At 41.2% G+C, this 15,008-nt stretch overlaps 1 protein-coding gene across 1 annotated transcript; it reads left to right on the top strand.

Moving 5' to 3' along the window:
* Positions 1-474: 474 nt before the first annotated feature.
* Positions 475-1,729, top strand: LOC126703489 (uncharacterized). Its single transcript, XM_050402449.1, has 3 exons — positions 475-601; positions 678-1,078; positions 1,160-1,729. Exons 2-3 carry the CDS (start codon positions 680-682, stop codon positions 1,727-1,729), a joined length of 969 nt encoding a protein of 322 aa, XP_050258406.1. The 5' UTR covers positions 475-601; positions 678-679.
* Positions 1,730-15,008: the final 13,279 nt, after the last annotated feature.

The raw sequence follows: 15,008 nt of genomic DNA, 5'->3' as shown, positions 1-15,008 counted from the left end.
GCTCCTCCGTCAACTGGGGTTATCCGTGAACCAGATTTCCCCTAATGCTTGGAGGGTTTTTATAGCGATGGAGGTCTTGTACGGTGCCATGTCCAACGGAGAAAAAAGGCTAACGGTTAGGGAGTTTTTCCACTACTACCGTCCGGACGAAATTGACAAATCCAGGGGAATATATAGCTTCGTCCCCAGGAGTCCGTTGCTGAAAGTCATCTATGACACGCCGGACTCAAATAGGGATTGGAAGAGTCGGTTCTTCTTCCTAGAAGGCGACGGGTGGATGGATCGTCCGGGGGAAACCGATTTCATGCCCGTCGACACTACTTGGGGCATATTGGACCCGTCTAGTATGGACTATCCTTCAAACTTTAACATTACTAAGTTTTTTGAATATAATCTAACCGTCCTCTTTCTTCTTTTGTAGTTAGACGACGACCCCAAATTGACCTTAAGGAATTTGCTTTCCTTGATAAAATTCTCTCAAAGACCAAGCCGGAGGAAAGGACTTGGGCGAAGCTGGTAACACTAAATACCATTCACTGGTATTGCGACGGACCGGAACCTACAGCGGCAGCCGTCAAGTACGAAGCACAGATAAGGAGGCGTAAGTTCGTCACCCTTTACTTGAAAAAATTATGTATCTTATTTTTTGTTAATTAACTCCCCCGTCAATGTTTCAGAGATGGACGACGCTAAGAGAAGAGCCATGATCCGGGCAAAGGCTGCAAAGAAGACTGCTGACGACGCTCCCCCTGCGACGGGCCCAAGCAATCCGTCTGTGAAGCGGAAAACTCAGCCCAAAGCGGATCGTCAGGCCAAGAAGGCGAAAGTGTCTTTAGATCCCGTCGTGGGACTCATGGCGGAGCCTCCGAAGACGGTCACTCCAACCAAGCACGGGGTTGGCAAGGGCCTGATGAAGGGCCCGTCGAAGGATGACGAGAAGCCGCCCGTCCTTCTTCGAGAGGATTCTAAGCATGCCTTAGAACAGATTTCCTCCATCATTTCGGCGGAAGATTATGAAGATTTAGGCAATCACTCGACGGAGGCCATGGGTGAGACGGGCCTGTTTGCAATTACACAGGTAAGATAGTCCGTCTACTATTCAAATACAACTTAAATCATCTGCCAAAGTTCGTTTTATAACTATGTTGTTATTTTTTAGGCAATGGTCATGATGAAGGGGCTGATGGGACGGTGCCTCAGCCATGAGACGGCGTTGGATCGTGTACGGGTCAAGGCGGAGCAGACGGAGGAAGAACTCCTCCAGTTGCGAAACTGGAAACCCAAGATAGAGAAGAAACTTGAGCTTTCGGAGAAGGCAAGGAAGAGCCTTGAACAGGTGACGGAGGAGGCAAAGAAGGCTCTAGAAAGCAAGGACAAAGAGATAGCAGAGCTGAAAAATGAAGTCCGTCAGGCTAAGGACGTGGCGGTTCGTGAATACCGTGACTCCGACGCCCTAATCACTGAGCTGGGCGATTCTTTCCATCAGGGCTTCATGGATGCCCTCCGTCAAGTCAAGCAAGCTTATCCAGACGTGGACGCTTCCAAGTTCAAAGTTGAAGACCCGGTTCAGTCATCCGTCGTGCCTGTTGCCTCAGAGGATACGGACGACCTCTTTGATGTTGACGATGCCGTTGGTGACGGGTCGTCTGCTCCAGTGAAAGTTGATCAAGCTGAGCCCGACACGGAGACGGTTCCTCAGCCCGTCGATAATGCGGACAAGGCTCAGTAGAGGGATATTTATTTATATATATATATATATATTTTTTTTTTTTTTTTTTACTTTTTGGAACAATTCTCATCCGTTGTTGATGATATGTAAACATTGCCTTTTAATGGCCTATTTTGTTAAATGAATCCGTGCACTTCATTTTATATGTTTTGAATTTTGCCATTGCTTGACCTATTTATATCCGTTCATGTATAGGTATGTTTTTGATCTTAAAAATTTATTCTTTGGAAACCTGTGGAATGTTCCGTCCACCTTGTGGATACTATTTTATTGTGTAAAATGATCAGTCCGTCTTGTTTGCTTTATTTTATATCCGTCGTGGATGATCCGTCCAACTTGAGAACCTTAAGTGGTCATCTTCCTGGGATGATCCGTCCACCTTGCGGATTTCATTTCGCATCCGTCCATCCTGTGGACTCTAAGTTATCATCCATGTAGGATGTTATCATCCCTTTAGGATGATCCGTCCATCTTGTGAACTTTAAGTTATCATCCATGTAGGATGTTATCATCCCTTTAGGATGATCCGTCCATCTTGTGGACTTTATTTTGTATCCGTCCATCTTATGGACTAAGTTATCACCCTTTAGGATAGTCCGTCCACCTTGTGGACTTAAAGTGATCGTCCATGCAGGATGATCCGTCCATCTTGTGGACTTAAGGTTATCATCCCTGTAGGATGATCCGTCCATCTTGTGGACTTAAAGTGATCGTCCATGTAGGATGATCCGTCCATCTTGTGGACTTCATATTGTATCCGTCCATCTTGTGGACTTTATATTGTATCCGTCCATCTTGTGGACTTTATTTTGTATCCGTCCATCTTGTGGACTTAAGGTTATCATCCCTGTAGGATGATCCGTCCATCTTGTTGACTTAAAGTGATCGTCCTTGTAGGATGATCCGTTCATCTTGTGGACTTTGTATTGTATCCGTCCATCTTGTGGACTTTATTTTGTGTCCGTCCATCTTGTGGACTTAAGGTTATCATCCATGTAGGATGATCCGTCCATCTTGTGGACTTCATATTGTATCCGTCCATCTTGTGGACTTTATTTTGTGTCTGTCCATCTTGTGGACTTAAGGTTATCATCCCTGTAGGATGATCCGTCCATCTTGTGGACTTCATATTGTATCCGTCCATCTTGTGGACTTCATATTGTATCCGTCCATCTTGTGGACTTTATTTTGTTTCCGTTAACTTTGTGGGCAATTGTAATGACATACATCCAAGTAGAAGATCAAAATTGCATCTGATTATAGAAATGCGTAAAGGAAAAGTGCCTGCCCCCTTGGGCTTAAAAAAGGCACGACAAGATTGTAGCAAAAGAAAAACAGTTAAAAGAAAAACTTATAAAAAGCTTAAACCAAAAGAAAATTGGTTGTTGTTCACCGTGTTTCTATTACTGGTAGTATTTCCTCAAATGCTCAGCATTCCATGGATGCGGTAGCTTCTCTCCATCTGTCGTCTCCAGGTGGTATGTTCCTTTCCTTTTCCATGACGTAACTCTATAAGGTCCTTCCCAGTTGGGGCCGAGTTTTCCCTGTGTAGAGTCTCTAGTTGCACCCATGACCTTCCGGAGTACGAGGTCTCCTACTTGGAAGTTTCTGTGTCGGACCCGGGAGTTGTAATGTCTGGACATACGATCCTGGTATCTAGCGATCCTTTGCTCCGCCGCCGACCTAACCTCGTCTATCAGGTCCAACTGTAGTCTCATGGATTCGTCATTCCTGCTCTCGTCATGGTTGTGAACCCTGTAACTTGTGAGCCCAACTTCTGCTGGGATGACCGCCTCGCTCCCGTATGTCAGTCGAAATGGTGTCTCTCCTGTCGGAGTCCTCGCCGTTGTCCTGTATGCCCACAGTATGCTTGGCAATTCTTCGGGCCATATGCCCTTTGCCCCCTCGAGCCGAGTCTTGATAATCTTTAACAGGGATCGGTTCGTGACTTCAACCTGGCCGTTAGCCTGAGGATGGGCGGGTGATGAGTAGTGGTTTTTTATTCCTAGCTGTGTGCAGAAATCCCGGAAGTGGCCGTTGTCGAACTGCCTCCCGTTATCTGAGACAAGAACTCTAGGAATACCAAACCTACATACGATGCTCCGCCAGACAAAACTTCTAATGTTCTTTTCTGTAATGGTGGCCAAGGCTTCCGCTTCTACCCATTTTGTGAAGTAGTCAATACCCACTACCAAGAACTTTAGCTGCCTTATCGCCATTGGGAAAGGTCCCATGATGTCTAGTCCCCACTGAGCGAACGGCCATGGAGCCGTTATAGGGGTTAGCTCTTCAGCTGGCTGTCCGATAAAATTGCTGAACCTCTGGCATTTGTCGCAGCTTTTAACGTAGGACTCGGCATCCTTCTGCATGGTTGGCCAGTAATACCCAGCTCGTACCAGTTTGTGCACTAACGACCGCGATCTAGAATGGTTCCTGCATATCCCTTCGTGTACTTCCCTCATGACGTAGTCTGCTTCTTCAGCCCCCAGGCATCTTAGATAAGGACGGGAGAAACCTCTCTTGTAAAGAACGTCTTTTATTAAGACGAACCTCGCCGCTTGGACATTTAGCTTTCTTGCTGCCTCCTTTTCTTCTGGCAGTAACCCGTCCTTCAAGTATGAAGTTATCTATGTAGTCCAGTTTCTTTCGGAGCGTATCTCCTGCATGTTGTCGGGGTCTATTAGTGGAAAAAGTTGAACAAAAGAAAGTACATTACCCGGTGTCACCACATGTTCTGCTGAAGCGGTTTTGGCTAGCCGATCGGCGAGCTCATTTTCTCCCCTGGGGATTTGGACGATCATTGTTTTTAATCCGTCGACTCTCGCCCTTACTTGATCAAGATATCTCCTCAACCTTTCCCCCTTGCATTCATAATCTCCGTTTACTTGATTGGTCACGACTTGAGAATCGCAGTAAACGACCACACTTTCAGCTCCAGCGGCTTTGGCTAGGTCAAGTCCTGCCGCCACTGCTTCGTATTCCGCTTCATTGTTGGTAGTGGGGAAGTCGAGACGGACCATACATTCAATTTTGTCTCCTTCAGGTGACAGCAATACTATGCCGGCCCCTCCTGCTCGCCGATTGGATGATCCGTCGGTATATATGCTCCACTGGGGGGATTCTTCTGCCCCCTTGTCCTCGTCACGCGTAAACTCCGCTATGAAGTCGGCTACAGCTTGTCCTTTAATGGCCACACGTGGACGGTACTTGATATCAAACTCACTCAATTTTATTGCCCACAGCGTCAGTCGTCCTGCGGCTTCAAGGTTACTCAGTGCCCTTCGCAAGGGCTTGTCGGTCATTACGTTTACGGTATGGGCTTGAAAGTAGGGCTTGAGCTTGCGAGCCGCCGTGACCAATGCAAAAGCGAGTTTCTCCATAGGCTGGTATCTTTCTTCGGCACCGCGGAGCGCTCGGCTGGCGTAGTATACGGGCTTTTGTGCATTATCCTCTTCTCTAATTAAGGCCGCGCTTACTGCAACAGAGGAGACAGCCAAGTAGAGAAAAAGTTCTTCACCAGGTTGCGAAGGACTCAATAGGGGTGGTGACGATAAGTATGCTTTTAATTCCTCGAATGCCCGCTGACACTCGTCCGTCCACTCGAAAGACTTCTTTAATGTGCGAAAGAACGGCAAACACTTGTCCGTGGCTCTCGACACGAATCTATTTAATGCCGCTATCTTGCCGTTAAGGCTTTGTATCTCCTTCACATTTCGCGGGGGGGCCATCTCCATTATTGCTCGGATTTTGTCTGGGTTAGCCTCAATCCCCCTTTGAGATACCATGAATCCTAGGAATTTACCTGCCGTTACGCCGAATGCGCACTTTCCCGGATTGAGTTTCATGTTGTAGGATCGAAGCGTGCCGAATGTTTCCTTGAGATCTTCCAAGTGGTCTTCCTCCTTCCGGCTCTTCACCAGCATGTCGTCGACATAGACTTATACATTCCTCCCGATTTGCTGTGCGAACATCTTGTTCATTAGTCTTTGGTATGTTGCTCCCGCATTCTTCAGGCCGAATGGCATTACTTTGTAACAGAAGAGTCCTTGACTGGTTACAAACGAAGTCTTCTCCTGATCGGCCTCGTGCATGCGGATCTGGTTATAACCCGAGAAAGCGTCCATGAAGCTTAGCAATTGGTGTTGAGCCGTCGAGTCTACGAGGACGTCGACCCTTGGAAGGGGATAGCTATCTTTGGGGCATGCTTTGTTAAGATCGGTGAAGTCCACGCACATCCGCCATTTGCCGCTCGCTTTCTTCACCATTACCACATTCGCCAGCCAATCGGGATAGTAGACTTCCCTGATGAAGCTTGCCTCTTGGAGTTTGCGGACCTCTTCCGCTATTGCTTGGTCTCGTTCCGGGGCGAATACTCTCTTCTTTTGTCGGACGGGTGGAAACGAGGGCAACACATTCAACTTATGTACCATGACCGAGGGATCGATTCCCGGCATATCGTCACGGCTCCAGGCGAACACATCCTTATTGCTCCTCAAGAAAGCTACGAGCTCTTGATGGATTGCGGGTTTGGCAAGCGTTCCGATCTTGGTTGTTCGGTCTGGATTGGAACTGTCGAGAGTTATCTCCTCTAGCTTTTCTGTAGGTTCTGCCGTCGTTCGGTGTTCTTCTATGTTCAAGGCCTGGATTTGGTCTTCCACCTCCATCATAGCTACGTAGCATTCTCGTGCGGCAATTTGACTTTAGCGTAGCTCTCCTACCCCATACTCCGTTGGGAACTTGATCATTAGGTGGTAAGTTGATGTTGCCGCCTTCCACAAGTTGAGCGTGGGTCGTCCAATAATAGCATTGTAGGCGGACGAGCAATCGACCACCAAGAATGTTACGTCCTTGGTGATTTGTTGGGGGTAATCTCCTACCGTCACCGATAACGTGACCGCGTCCAAAGGGAATATCCTGCTCCCTCCGAAACCAACGAGCGGGGCGTTTGTCGGTATTAGCTGCTCCCTGTCAATCCTCATTTGCTGGAACGCCGGATAGTACAAGATATCGGCCGAACTACCGTTGTCGACCAGCACTCGGTGCATATTGTAGTCGCCTGCCCGCAAGCTGACGACGAGGGCATCGTCGTGTGGATGGTGTAGGCGCCTTGCATCCTCTTCCGAGAACCCGATAATGGGGCCTTCCCTTCTTGCCATCTTTGGCACCGTACCCGCCAACTGGACATTCTGTACCATCCGAAGGTATGTTTTGCGAGCCTTTTTTGACGATCCGGCCGCAGCCGTTCCTCCGATTATCATCCTTATGTCCCCTAATGGGGGCCTTGGTCGCTCGTTTTCTCGACGGGGGTGTTGTTCTTGTGGGGGTTGATCCGTCCTCTCCTTGCTGACGAACTTCTTCAGCTTCCCTTATCAGATAAGGGCTTCGATTTGTTGCTTCAAGTCGTAGCAATCGGCCATGTCGTGACCATGGTCACGGTGGAAGCGGCAATATTTGTCTCTGGACCTTTTGTTGGGATCACTCTTCAGCTTTCCCGGAAACATCAGGGATCCTTCGTCCTTAATCTGCATTAGGACTTGGTCTATCGGAGCGGTCAACGAGGTGAAACTTGTGAACCTTGCGCCCATGGGTTTTGGACGTCTCTCCTCCCTCCGATCTCCCATCCTTCCTTTCTTCCGCCCCTGGTCCTATCGGGGATCCTCTTGTCTGTCTCTTTTCTTGGGTCTATCTTCTCGGGCTAATAGTGCGTCTTCAGCGTTCATATACTTGGTGGCCCTGTAAAGCACCTCTGACATAGTCTTTGGGTCGTTTTTGTATAGGGAGAACAAAAACTTACCCCCCTTCAGCCCGTTCGTGAACGCTGCCACCAATATCTTGTCGTCGGCTTCGTCGATCGAGAGCGCTTCTTTATTGAAGCGTGATATGTAGGCCCGTAACGTCTCCTCCTCTCTCTGCTTGATATTCATTAAACAAGCCGTGGATTTCTTATACCGATGTCCTCCGATGAAGTGCGTAGTGAATTGAGCGCTCAGCTCCTTGAAGGTGCCGATGGAGTTTGGTGCTAGCCGGCTGAACCAAATCCTTGCTGCGCCCTTTAGGGTTGTAGGGAATGCCCTGCACATAATTGCATCTGCCACTCCCTGAAGGTGCATCAGGGTCTTGAAGGTCTCTAGGTGATCGAGAGGGTCCTTGATTCCGTCATAACTATCCATACTTGGCATGCGGAACTTACTCGGCAGGGGGAATGAATTGACGGTTGCCGTAAATGGCGAGTCAGTCCGGTTGACAAGGTCGTCAAGATCACTGGACACTCGCCCCTTGAAAGCGTTCATCAGCACTTCCATCTGTTCCTTCATCGCCTGCATCTCCGCGATGATGGGTTGTGGAGCCGTATTCGTCACTGAAGGGACGCTAGTGTCCCGTCGCACTGGCCTGCTCGGGGCGTTACTCTCCTGTGGTCCGTCATGATTTCTCCTTTCAGCACTGGTCCCTTCTTGATCTGCTCCTTGGTTATTGACCGCCGCACTCTTTTGGTTCAGCTGTTCTTCTAGGTCGTGATTTCGTTTGGTAAGGCGCTCCACGGCTGCGGCGAGCGTCCTGGCCTGTCTCTCAAGGGCAGTCGTAGGGGCTTCCTCTTCCTGAGCGTCGTTAGTGGTTGCCATCGAGCGTGTGAGTACCATGTAACTCTTTTGTCTAGGAAGCGATAATGTGCTACGCCTTTCCCACAGACGGCGCCAACTGATGACGTCGAAAATTGTCACCAATGGGTCACACCATACTCGCGACTCGACGCGAACCTGCACAACAGAAGCAATCGAAAGAAGTCTTTCAGAGAGCACCGGTGTGGTGCCGGCCAAACACTCTCCGACGGTCAAGTTAGAATTCTTCTGTTTTACTTAGAGCTTTAGAGGGGGTCAATTAAAGCGTACCTTGATCTCCCAGGGTATTAGGTCTTTTATAGTGATAAATGGTTGACTTTTCTCCTTGGTTTCCAAATCTTTTCCATGTGGGACTCTCATACAAATTCCTCTGAGCGTGGTGAGCAAGGATTTCCATTTTCGGATCATAGGGCTTTTCTAGGCGATAGAGATTTTGGATCATGGGCCCTTACTGTGTCTGTCAGCGATGGGCCTTCAAAGCGAGTGGGATAATTTTTGCACAGGCCCACCAGTCCCGATCCGTCGGGCCCATTAAGGTAGGTCCGTCAGGCCGTTAAGGTATGCCCGTCAGGTAGGCCTGTCAGGTAGGCCCGTCAGGTATTCCCGTCAGGCCCGTCAGGATCTATATCTTACCATCTTCAGTACTTATAGTGAATTTGAATTCTAAATGTATTTATTGAAAACATCAAAAAAAATTTCTACTATTAGTTGTACATACAGCAGAATATTCAATATATAAGTGTGAAAGTGTGTTAACATATTGCACTTTGCTTCAGTTTCTTAAAAAAATTGCAAGAACCACAAAATGTAAATACAATATATTGTTTTTAAACTCAAAAGCGTATCATTAAAAAAAAAAAGAGTAAAGGTTGTAAGACAAAGAATGCCAAGTTTTCCTATTGAAAATAAGAATTTAAAAGATATATAACACGTCAAAGACTGCCGACTTTTTTTTTTTTTTTTTTTGAGAAAGCAAAGACTGCCGACTTAGTCATTATTTGCTCTCTTTATAAAAAGAATCAAAAAGTTCAAATTTCACTATTGCGAATGCGACTATATATAGATTAAAAAAAAAAACAAAGTAGCTAAAAGATAACACCCTTGCCAAAATTTCGATCAGACCTAAACAGTGGAAAAAAGCTTTCTAGCTCGGAGCCAACCTATGAACAAGAACTTAATTCAGACCACGAAATTGCAGGCCTCCTTCCTTAGTGGACTACCTTTAGTTTGATATTTTTTTTTATTTAGTTTATTCAAAATGATCAGGATGTTGATTCTTATAATGAAACGACTGTAAATTAGTATTACCCGTCCTCTAAGTTGATGTGAGCTCCTTAATTATTGCTCATAACTTTCGTTAACCAGCTTAAGCATTTCTCATACAATATTAGACTAGAGTCCATTCACCATTGTTGTTTGACAAATCTAAATTAATTCAACATATAAATTGTTAATTAATACAAAACAAAAGACCTATATAGCTAAACTAAATGCAAATCATCAAATTCTTAAAATATATTAACTATCGCTGAGGTTTAAGTTAATGTTAATCAAGTTCAAGACATTTCAAAACTAACTAACTTGGTCCCTAAATGGCTAAATGCTGTTATTTATTCCCTTCTCTCTCACCAAATCCTAGTCACTAGCAAAACCCATAAGCTCAGTCACCGGTGAAAACAATAATACTGGCGAAACCCATAACCTCTCTCTCTCTCTCTCTCTCTCTCTCTCTCTCTCTCTCTCTCTCTCTCTCATTAGGAAATTTAGTTTTAAAATGTTTTTACATTTCATCCAGAAAATTATAAATATTTAAAAAAAAAAAACTCCTAATCTATAAAAAATTAGAGAAAATCAATATGCAAAAAAAAAAAAAAATTATCTTTAAAAAATTCAAAACCTAAGTCCTACCACATCTCTAAACTAATCAGACTAACCTAATATGACAAAATTAACAAAGAAGACGTAATTTACCATAAAAATAACAAGAATAAGCTAAAAGTTTTGTAATTCAACTAGCACATCTTAGTATATATTTTTAACAAATTTATTAAATCTCATACTTCGTACTATCTGTTTATAAAAATAATAACAAAAATAGAATAGATACAAAAAGAAAAAAGAAAAAAAAAAAGAATAGATAACGATCATGATTAGCTTCATGTCAAGTCATAATCTTTAATTTTTTTAGGAGAAAATTTTTTTTTAAAGATAATTATAACATGCTATTAACTCCGCAGTTCGAATCATTTCTTTCCTAAACCCTCAAACACTTTGTATATAGAGAGATGCCAATTTAGATACAATGCATTTGGCAATTTTGAGGAGAAAATTAATTCCAAATGTTTGGAATAATCTATCTTGTCCAGCTTTCGTAATACAGATTACAGTGTGAACGTGAAAGACTACCAAAATAGAAAAGCTAACGATCATGATTAGCTTCATGTGACATCTTACATCATTTTTTTGACCAGTCATCTTACATTATTAATTGTTTGAAAAAGAGAAAATTTAATTTCAAAACGCTTGGGATAATATCTGTCTTGTCAAACTTTAATTGGTAATCTAGATTACAAAGTGAACATAAAAGACAACATAAATAGAAAAGCTAATGGTCATGATTAGCTTCATTATGTGAAGTCTTACATCATTTTTATTTTTTTATATTTTTTTAAAATTTTTTTGATGGGAAGTTTTACATCATTTATTGCTCGGGAAAGAGAAAATTAATAAACATATGTGATAATCTGCCTTATCCAACTTTAAACGTGAAAGACAGCAAAAATGGAAAAGCTAATGATCATGATCAGCTTCATGTCACTTGTACATCATTAATTGTTTTGAAAAGAGAAAATTATTTACAAATCTTTTACACATGTCCAACCTTTTTTTTTTGGCTGATCCTATCTTGTCTGAAATTCGCAATTGATATTTTGATACAGATTACGAAATGAACGTGAAAGACTACAAAAATAAAAAAGCTAATGATCATGATTAGTTTCATGTGACATCATTCATTCTTAATTGTTTGAAAAAGAGCAAATTTCCCTATCAAAAAAAAGAAAAAGAGAAAATTTAATTCCAAAATCTGTCTTGTCAAACTTTAATCGGTAATCTAGATTACAAAGTGAACATAAAAGACCAATATTTCGGGATAATTCATCTTTTACTCTTGTCCAACCTTCTTTTTTTCTTTTTTTCGCTCATCCTATCTTGTCCGAAATTCGCAATTGATAATTTGACACAAGGGTCATCGCTTATCACAACTGAGAGTGGTGTATAGCTATAAGCTAAGGGGTCAATTTCTGGAAAAAGTTGTGTATGTACAGTCTTCCAATTGTCAAAAATCCTCTATTAATTTCGGTGCAATTTCTCTAGAATCTCTACCTGGCCTTACTAGTTTTTTTGTCCTTAATCACATAATAAATTTTGCAACCCACTCCTTTTAAGATAACTTGGAACCCCAGTAGGTACAAGTTTCGCAATAATTCATCACGCATGCAAGCCATCTTTCTGGAATGACAAGGCTCATAATTCATACATGCTGGAAACTTCTAATTTTATTATGAGAACAAAATGTCGATGTATATATAAATATGAGTTCTGTTAATGGGTGCTCTTAGTATGAATTTAAATACCGCTTATTTTACTGAAAATTGAAAACTAAAAATAGTAAAAAAATAAATGAAAACGCAGACACAATCCATACGCTCTCTTAGTGTATCTATTATCATCCATTGAAAAAAAAAATTATGAAAAAATGAAAAGGTTATCAAAAGATTGGTTTTTTTTTTTCATTTTCACGTAAATCTTTTTTAAAATAATTTATTAATAGATGCCTTTAGGGCATTCGTTATATATATATATATATATATGAATTGTTTTATTATTCGATATTTCTGGATCTTTTGTATTCACTTTCTACAAGAAACAATCACCAATGTTGGTTGTGATCAACTTTGTAACGACCTAAGGAAAAATGCTAGCCACATCTGCGCTATACCTCAAAAGAAATAGTCGCAATTGAAACTCCTTGCAGTTATTAATAAAACCCAGTTCAACCTAGTAAATACCTTATATGGGACTCATCACACACCCACACATATCACACAATCAATCATATTGGGGCATCACATGCCTTTCTAGGAGCCTTATTTGTTTGTTGTTGGGTTTCAGCTTGTTCTCATCAATAAATTTCTTGATTAAAAAAAGTAAAAAGAAACAACCACCAATGTTTTGGTGTAGCATCTGCATTTTGGTGCATTATTCTTTCTTTCTGTTAAAGATATATTAGCCCATTAGTATAGGCCCAAGCCTAATTCTACTTTGTGTACAAGTCAAGTCTCCTACTTGTACTAGAAGTCTATTAGTCTAGGGTTTAGTCTAATACAAATCCTGTGTTACTTGGCTTGCACACAAAATAGAATTAGGCTTGAACCTATACTAATGGGCTAATATACCTTTAACACTTTCTTTGGTCTTAGTTAGAGACACAAAATATTTTTACAAGTTGTGTAGAATATATAAGTTATGATCCGGAGAATATCACTTTTACATCGACCAATCCTAGCTAGCTGCATGTCCTAATAACAATGGTATTTTTTTATTCCATGCCACAAATGCTTATTGTTTAACTATCACATGATTTTCTACGATTTTTCTTCCCAATAAAGTACTGATCCCCCTTGGCGTATCTAGGTGAGGCAGCATTGTGAACATCAAAATGTAGAGATAGTTGCGTATCAATCTCAAAAGATTATTAATTAGGGACAATAACTTTAAATCATCAGGTCATACACCACCAAGAAAAAGATAGGATCCTCATACGACTGTTCTCGTTAATCATTCACACCTACCATATGCAATCGAATTAGCATTATGAAGCTGCATTGATTTGCAAACTAGGCCACGTACATTTAGTTGTTGATACAGAGTTTTCAAATTCAATTTGGCGAAGAACTTAGAAAGGTGAGGTACAAAACGTTGAGCCTCTAGCCTCCACAAATCTGAACTAGTTGATCAATTATAAATGAAAAGTTTCCTTTTTGTAGTTGCCACAACCTAAAATTATTATACTATATGAATAGTTTCGTTACTGTAGTTACCACTTACCACAACCTAAACATAAGTTAAGTAGCAAAGTTAAGTTTGGTCTATATTAGGCTCATTAATAATTAATCATAATGAAAAGTTTCGTTATTTTATGGTTACCACAACCTAAACATAGGTTAAATACGTAGCAAAGTTAAATTTGGTCAATCGGACTCATTAATAATTAATCATAATGCATTTAAATCAAAACATAAATATGGGTTAAGTGGCAAATTAGTTAAACTTGGCCAATTAATTGGACTCACTAAAAGTTAATCAAAATGCCTTTTAAGTGCTAATACCATCGTGAATCTCCAAACTTATGCATATAAGACAGGTGCAGAGATCATTGTCAATCTTCTAAGATATTGTGATGAACATATCTCACATTATCTATTGTTAAATTTAATGCATTATAATTATACTAATGATTTAGGATCGGCTTGGCTAATCTTAATTATTTCGAATCATAAGTGTATTTATTTAGAATTTATTTAAATTTTAACCCTTCCACCTACCAATTCAAAGTTCACACCTTCATCTGTACTTACTAATTAATAATTAACGAAATGCATTCGCAAACTCAATAGAATATTTCTCACTTTTTCTATTACAATTTTTCTACATTCCATCAAAAAAAGAATTAAAAAAACAATTGAGTGGGATAGGGTTTGCCAATATTCTTAACGAAACAGGTAGATATATACACATAATTGTCACTGCATCGACTGGATCCACTTGGAACAACAAGAACAAGACTTTGAATCCCCTGTTCACGCGAGTCAAAAGCTATATGAGACAGAGCGCAATAACATTGATAATATATCAGCCAAATAAACAAGCTTAACTAGAAAAAAAAAATAAGGTTATTTTTGCAATAGTGCATGACTACCTCATGTTACGTACACATGTGACATGTCATAAGCTGAACATTGCCAATGTATCAAATATTTGTGCAATTATAGGTCATTAAGCGGCGATGTTGGGTTTGTTTTTGGTAGTTGTACATGATGAAAGTATTGCTAAATGGTTTGTGAGGAGAATAATTAGTATAGGGACAACAAGTTTTCACAATCTTTCTCACTATGGAATAGAACTAATGAAAAATGATATTAGATTTAATTATCAATTATTTGGTCTATAAAAACGTGATGTAATTATAACTTACCATTTCAATAATTGTGAAAAAAATGATAAAATATTAGGGGGTGGCAAAATCTGACACAACCCGCAAACCCAATATAACTAACCTATTTATAAACAGGTCATGGGTTGAGGCTAAACAGATTCGGGTCATATTCAGGTTGACATGGCTAATCCATTTAATAAACGGGTCGTGTTCGTGTTCAACATATGAACCTGTCTGATCCGTTTAGCTTATAAAATTATTAATTATTTTGATATTATTGCTTAATTAATGGATTTTTTATATGTTTATTACTATATTTATAGTTGCAATTGTATTTTAATTTTAGATATATGAGAATTGAGAAAAATTATATAGGTTTGGTATGACCTATTCATCAAATAGATTATTAATTGGGTCATTTATATTGACCTTTACATGACTTGTT

The sequence above is a fragment of the Quercus robur genome, chromosome 10, assembly GCF_932294415.1.
Source record: "Quercus robur chromosome 10, dhQueRobu3.1, whole genome shotgun sequence".
Taxonomy (NCBI): Eukaryota; Viridiplantae; Streptophyta; class Magnoliopsida; order Fagales; family Fagaceae; genus Quercus; species Quercus robur.
The sequence above is the reverse complement of the archived record's forward strand: the minus strand, read 5'-3'. Positions and strand labels throughout refer to the sequence as shown.

Excerpts from the sequence above, each read along its gene's own strand:
- LOC126703489 (XM_050402449.1), top strand. The coding sequence starts at position 680 with ATGGACGACGCTAAGAGAAGAGCCATGATCCGGGCAAAGGCTGCAAAG. Across the intron at positions 1,079-1,159 it reads GCCTGTTTGCAATTACACAG|GCAATGGTCATGATGAAGGG; the intron begins GTAAGATAGTCC and ends GTTATTTTTTAG.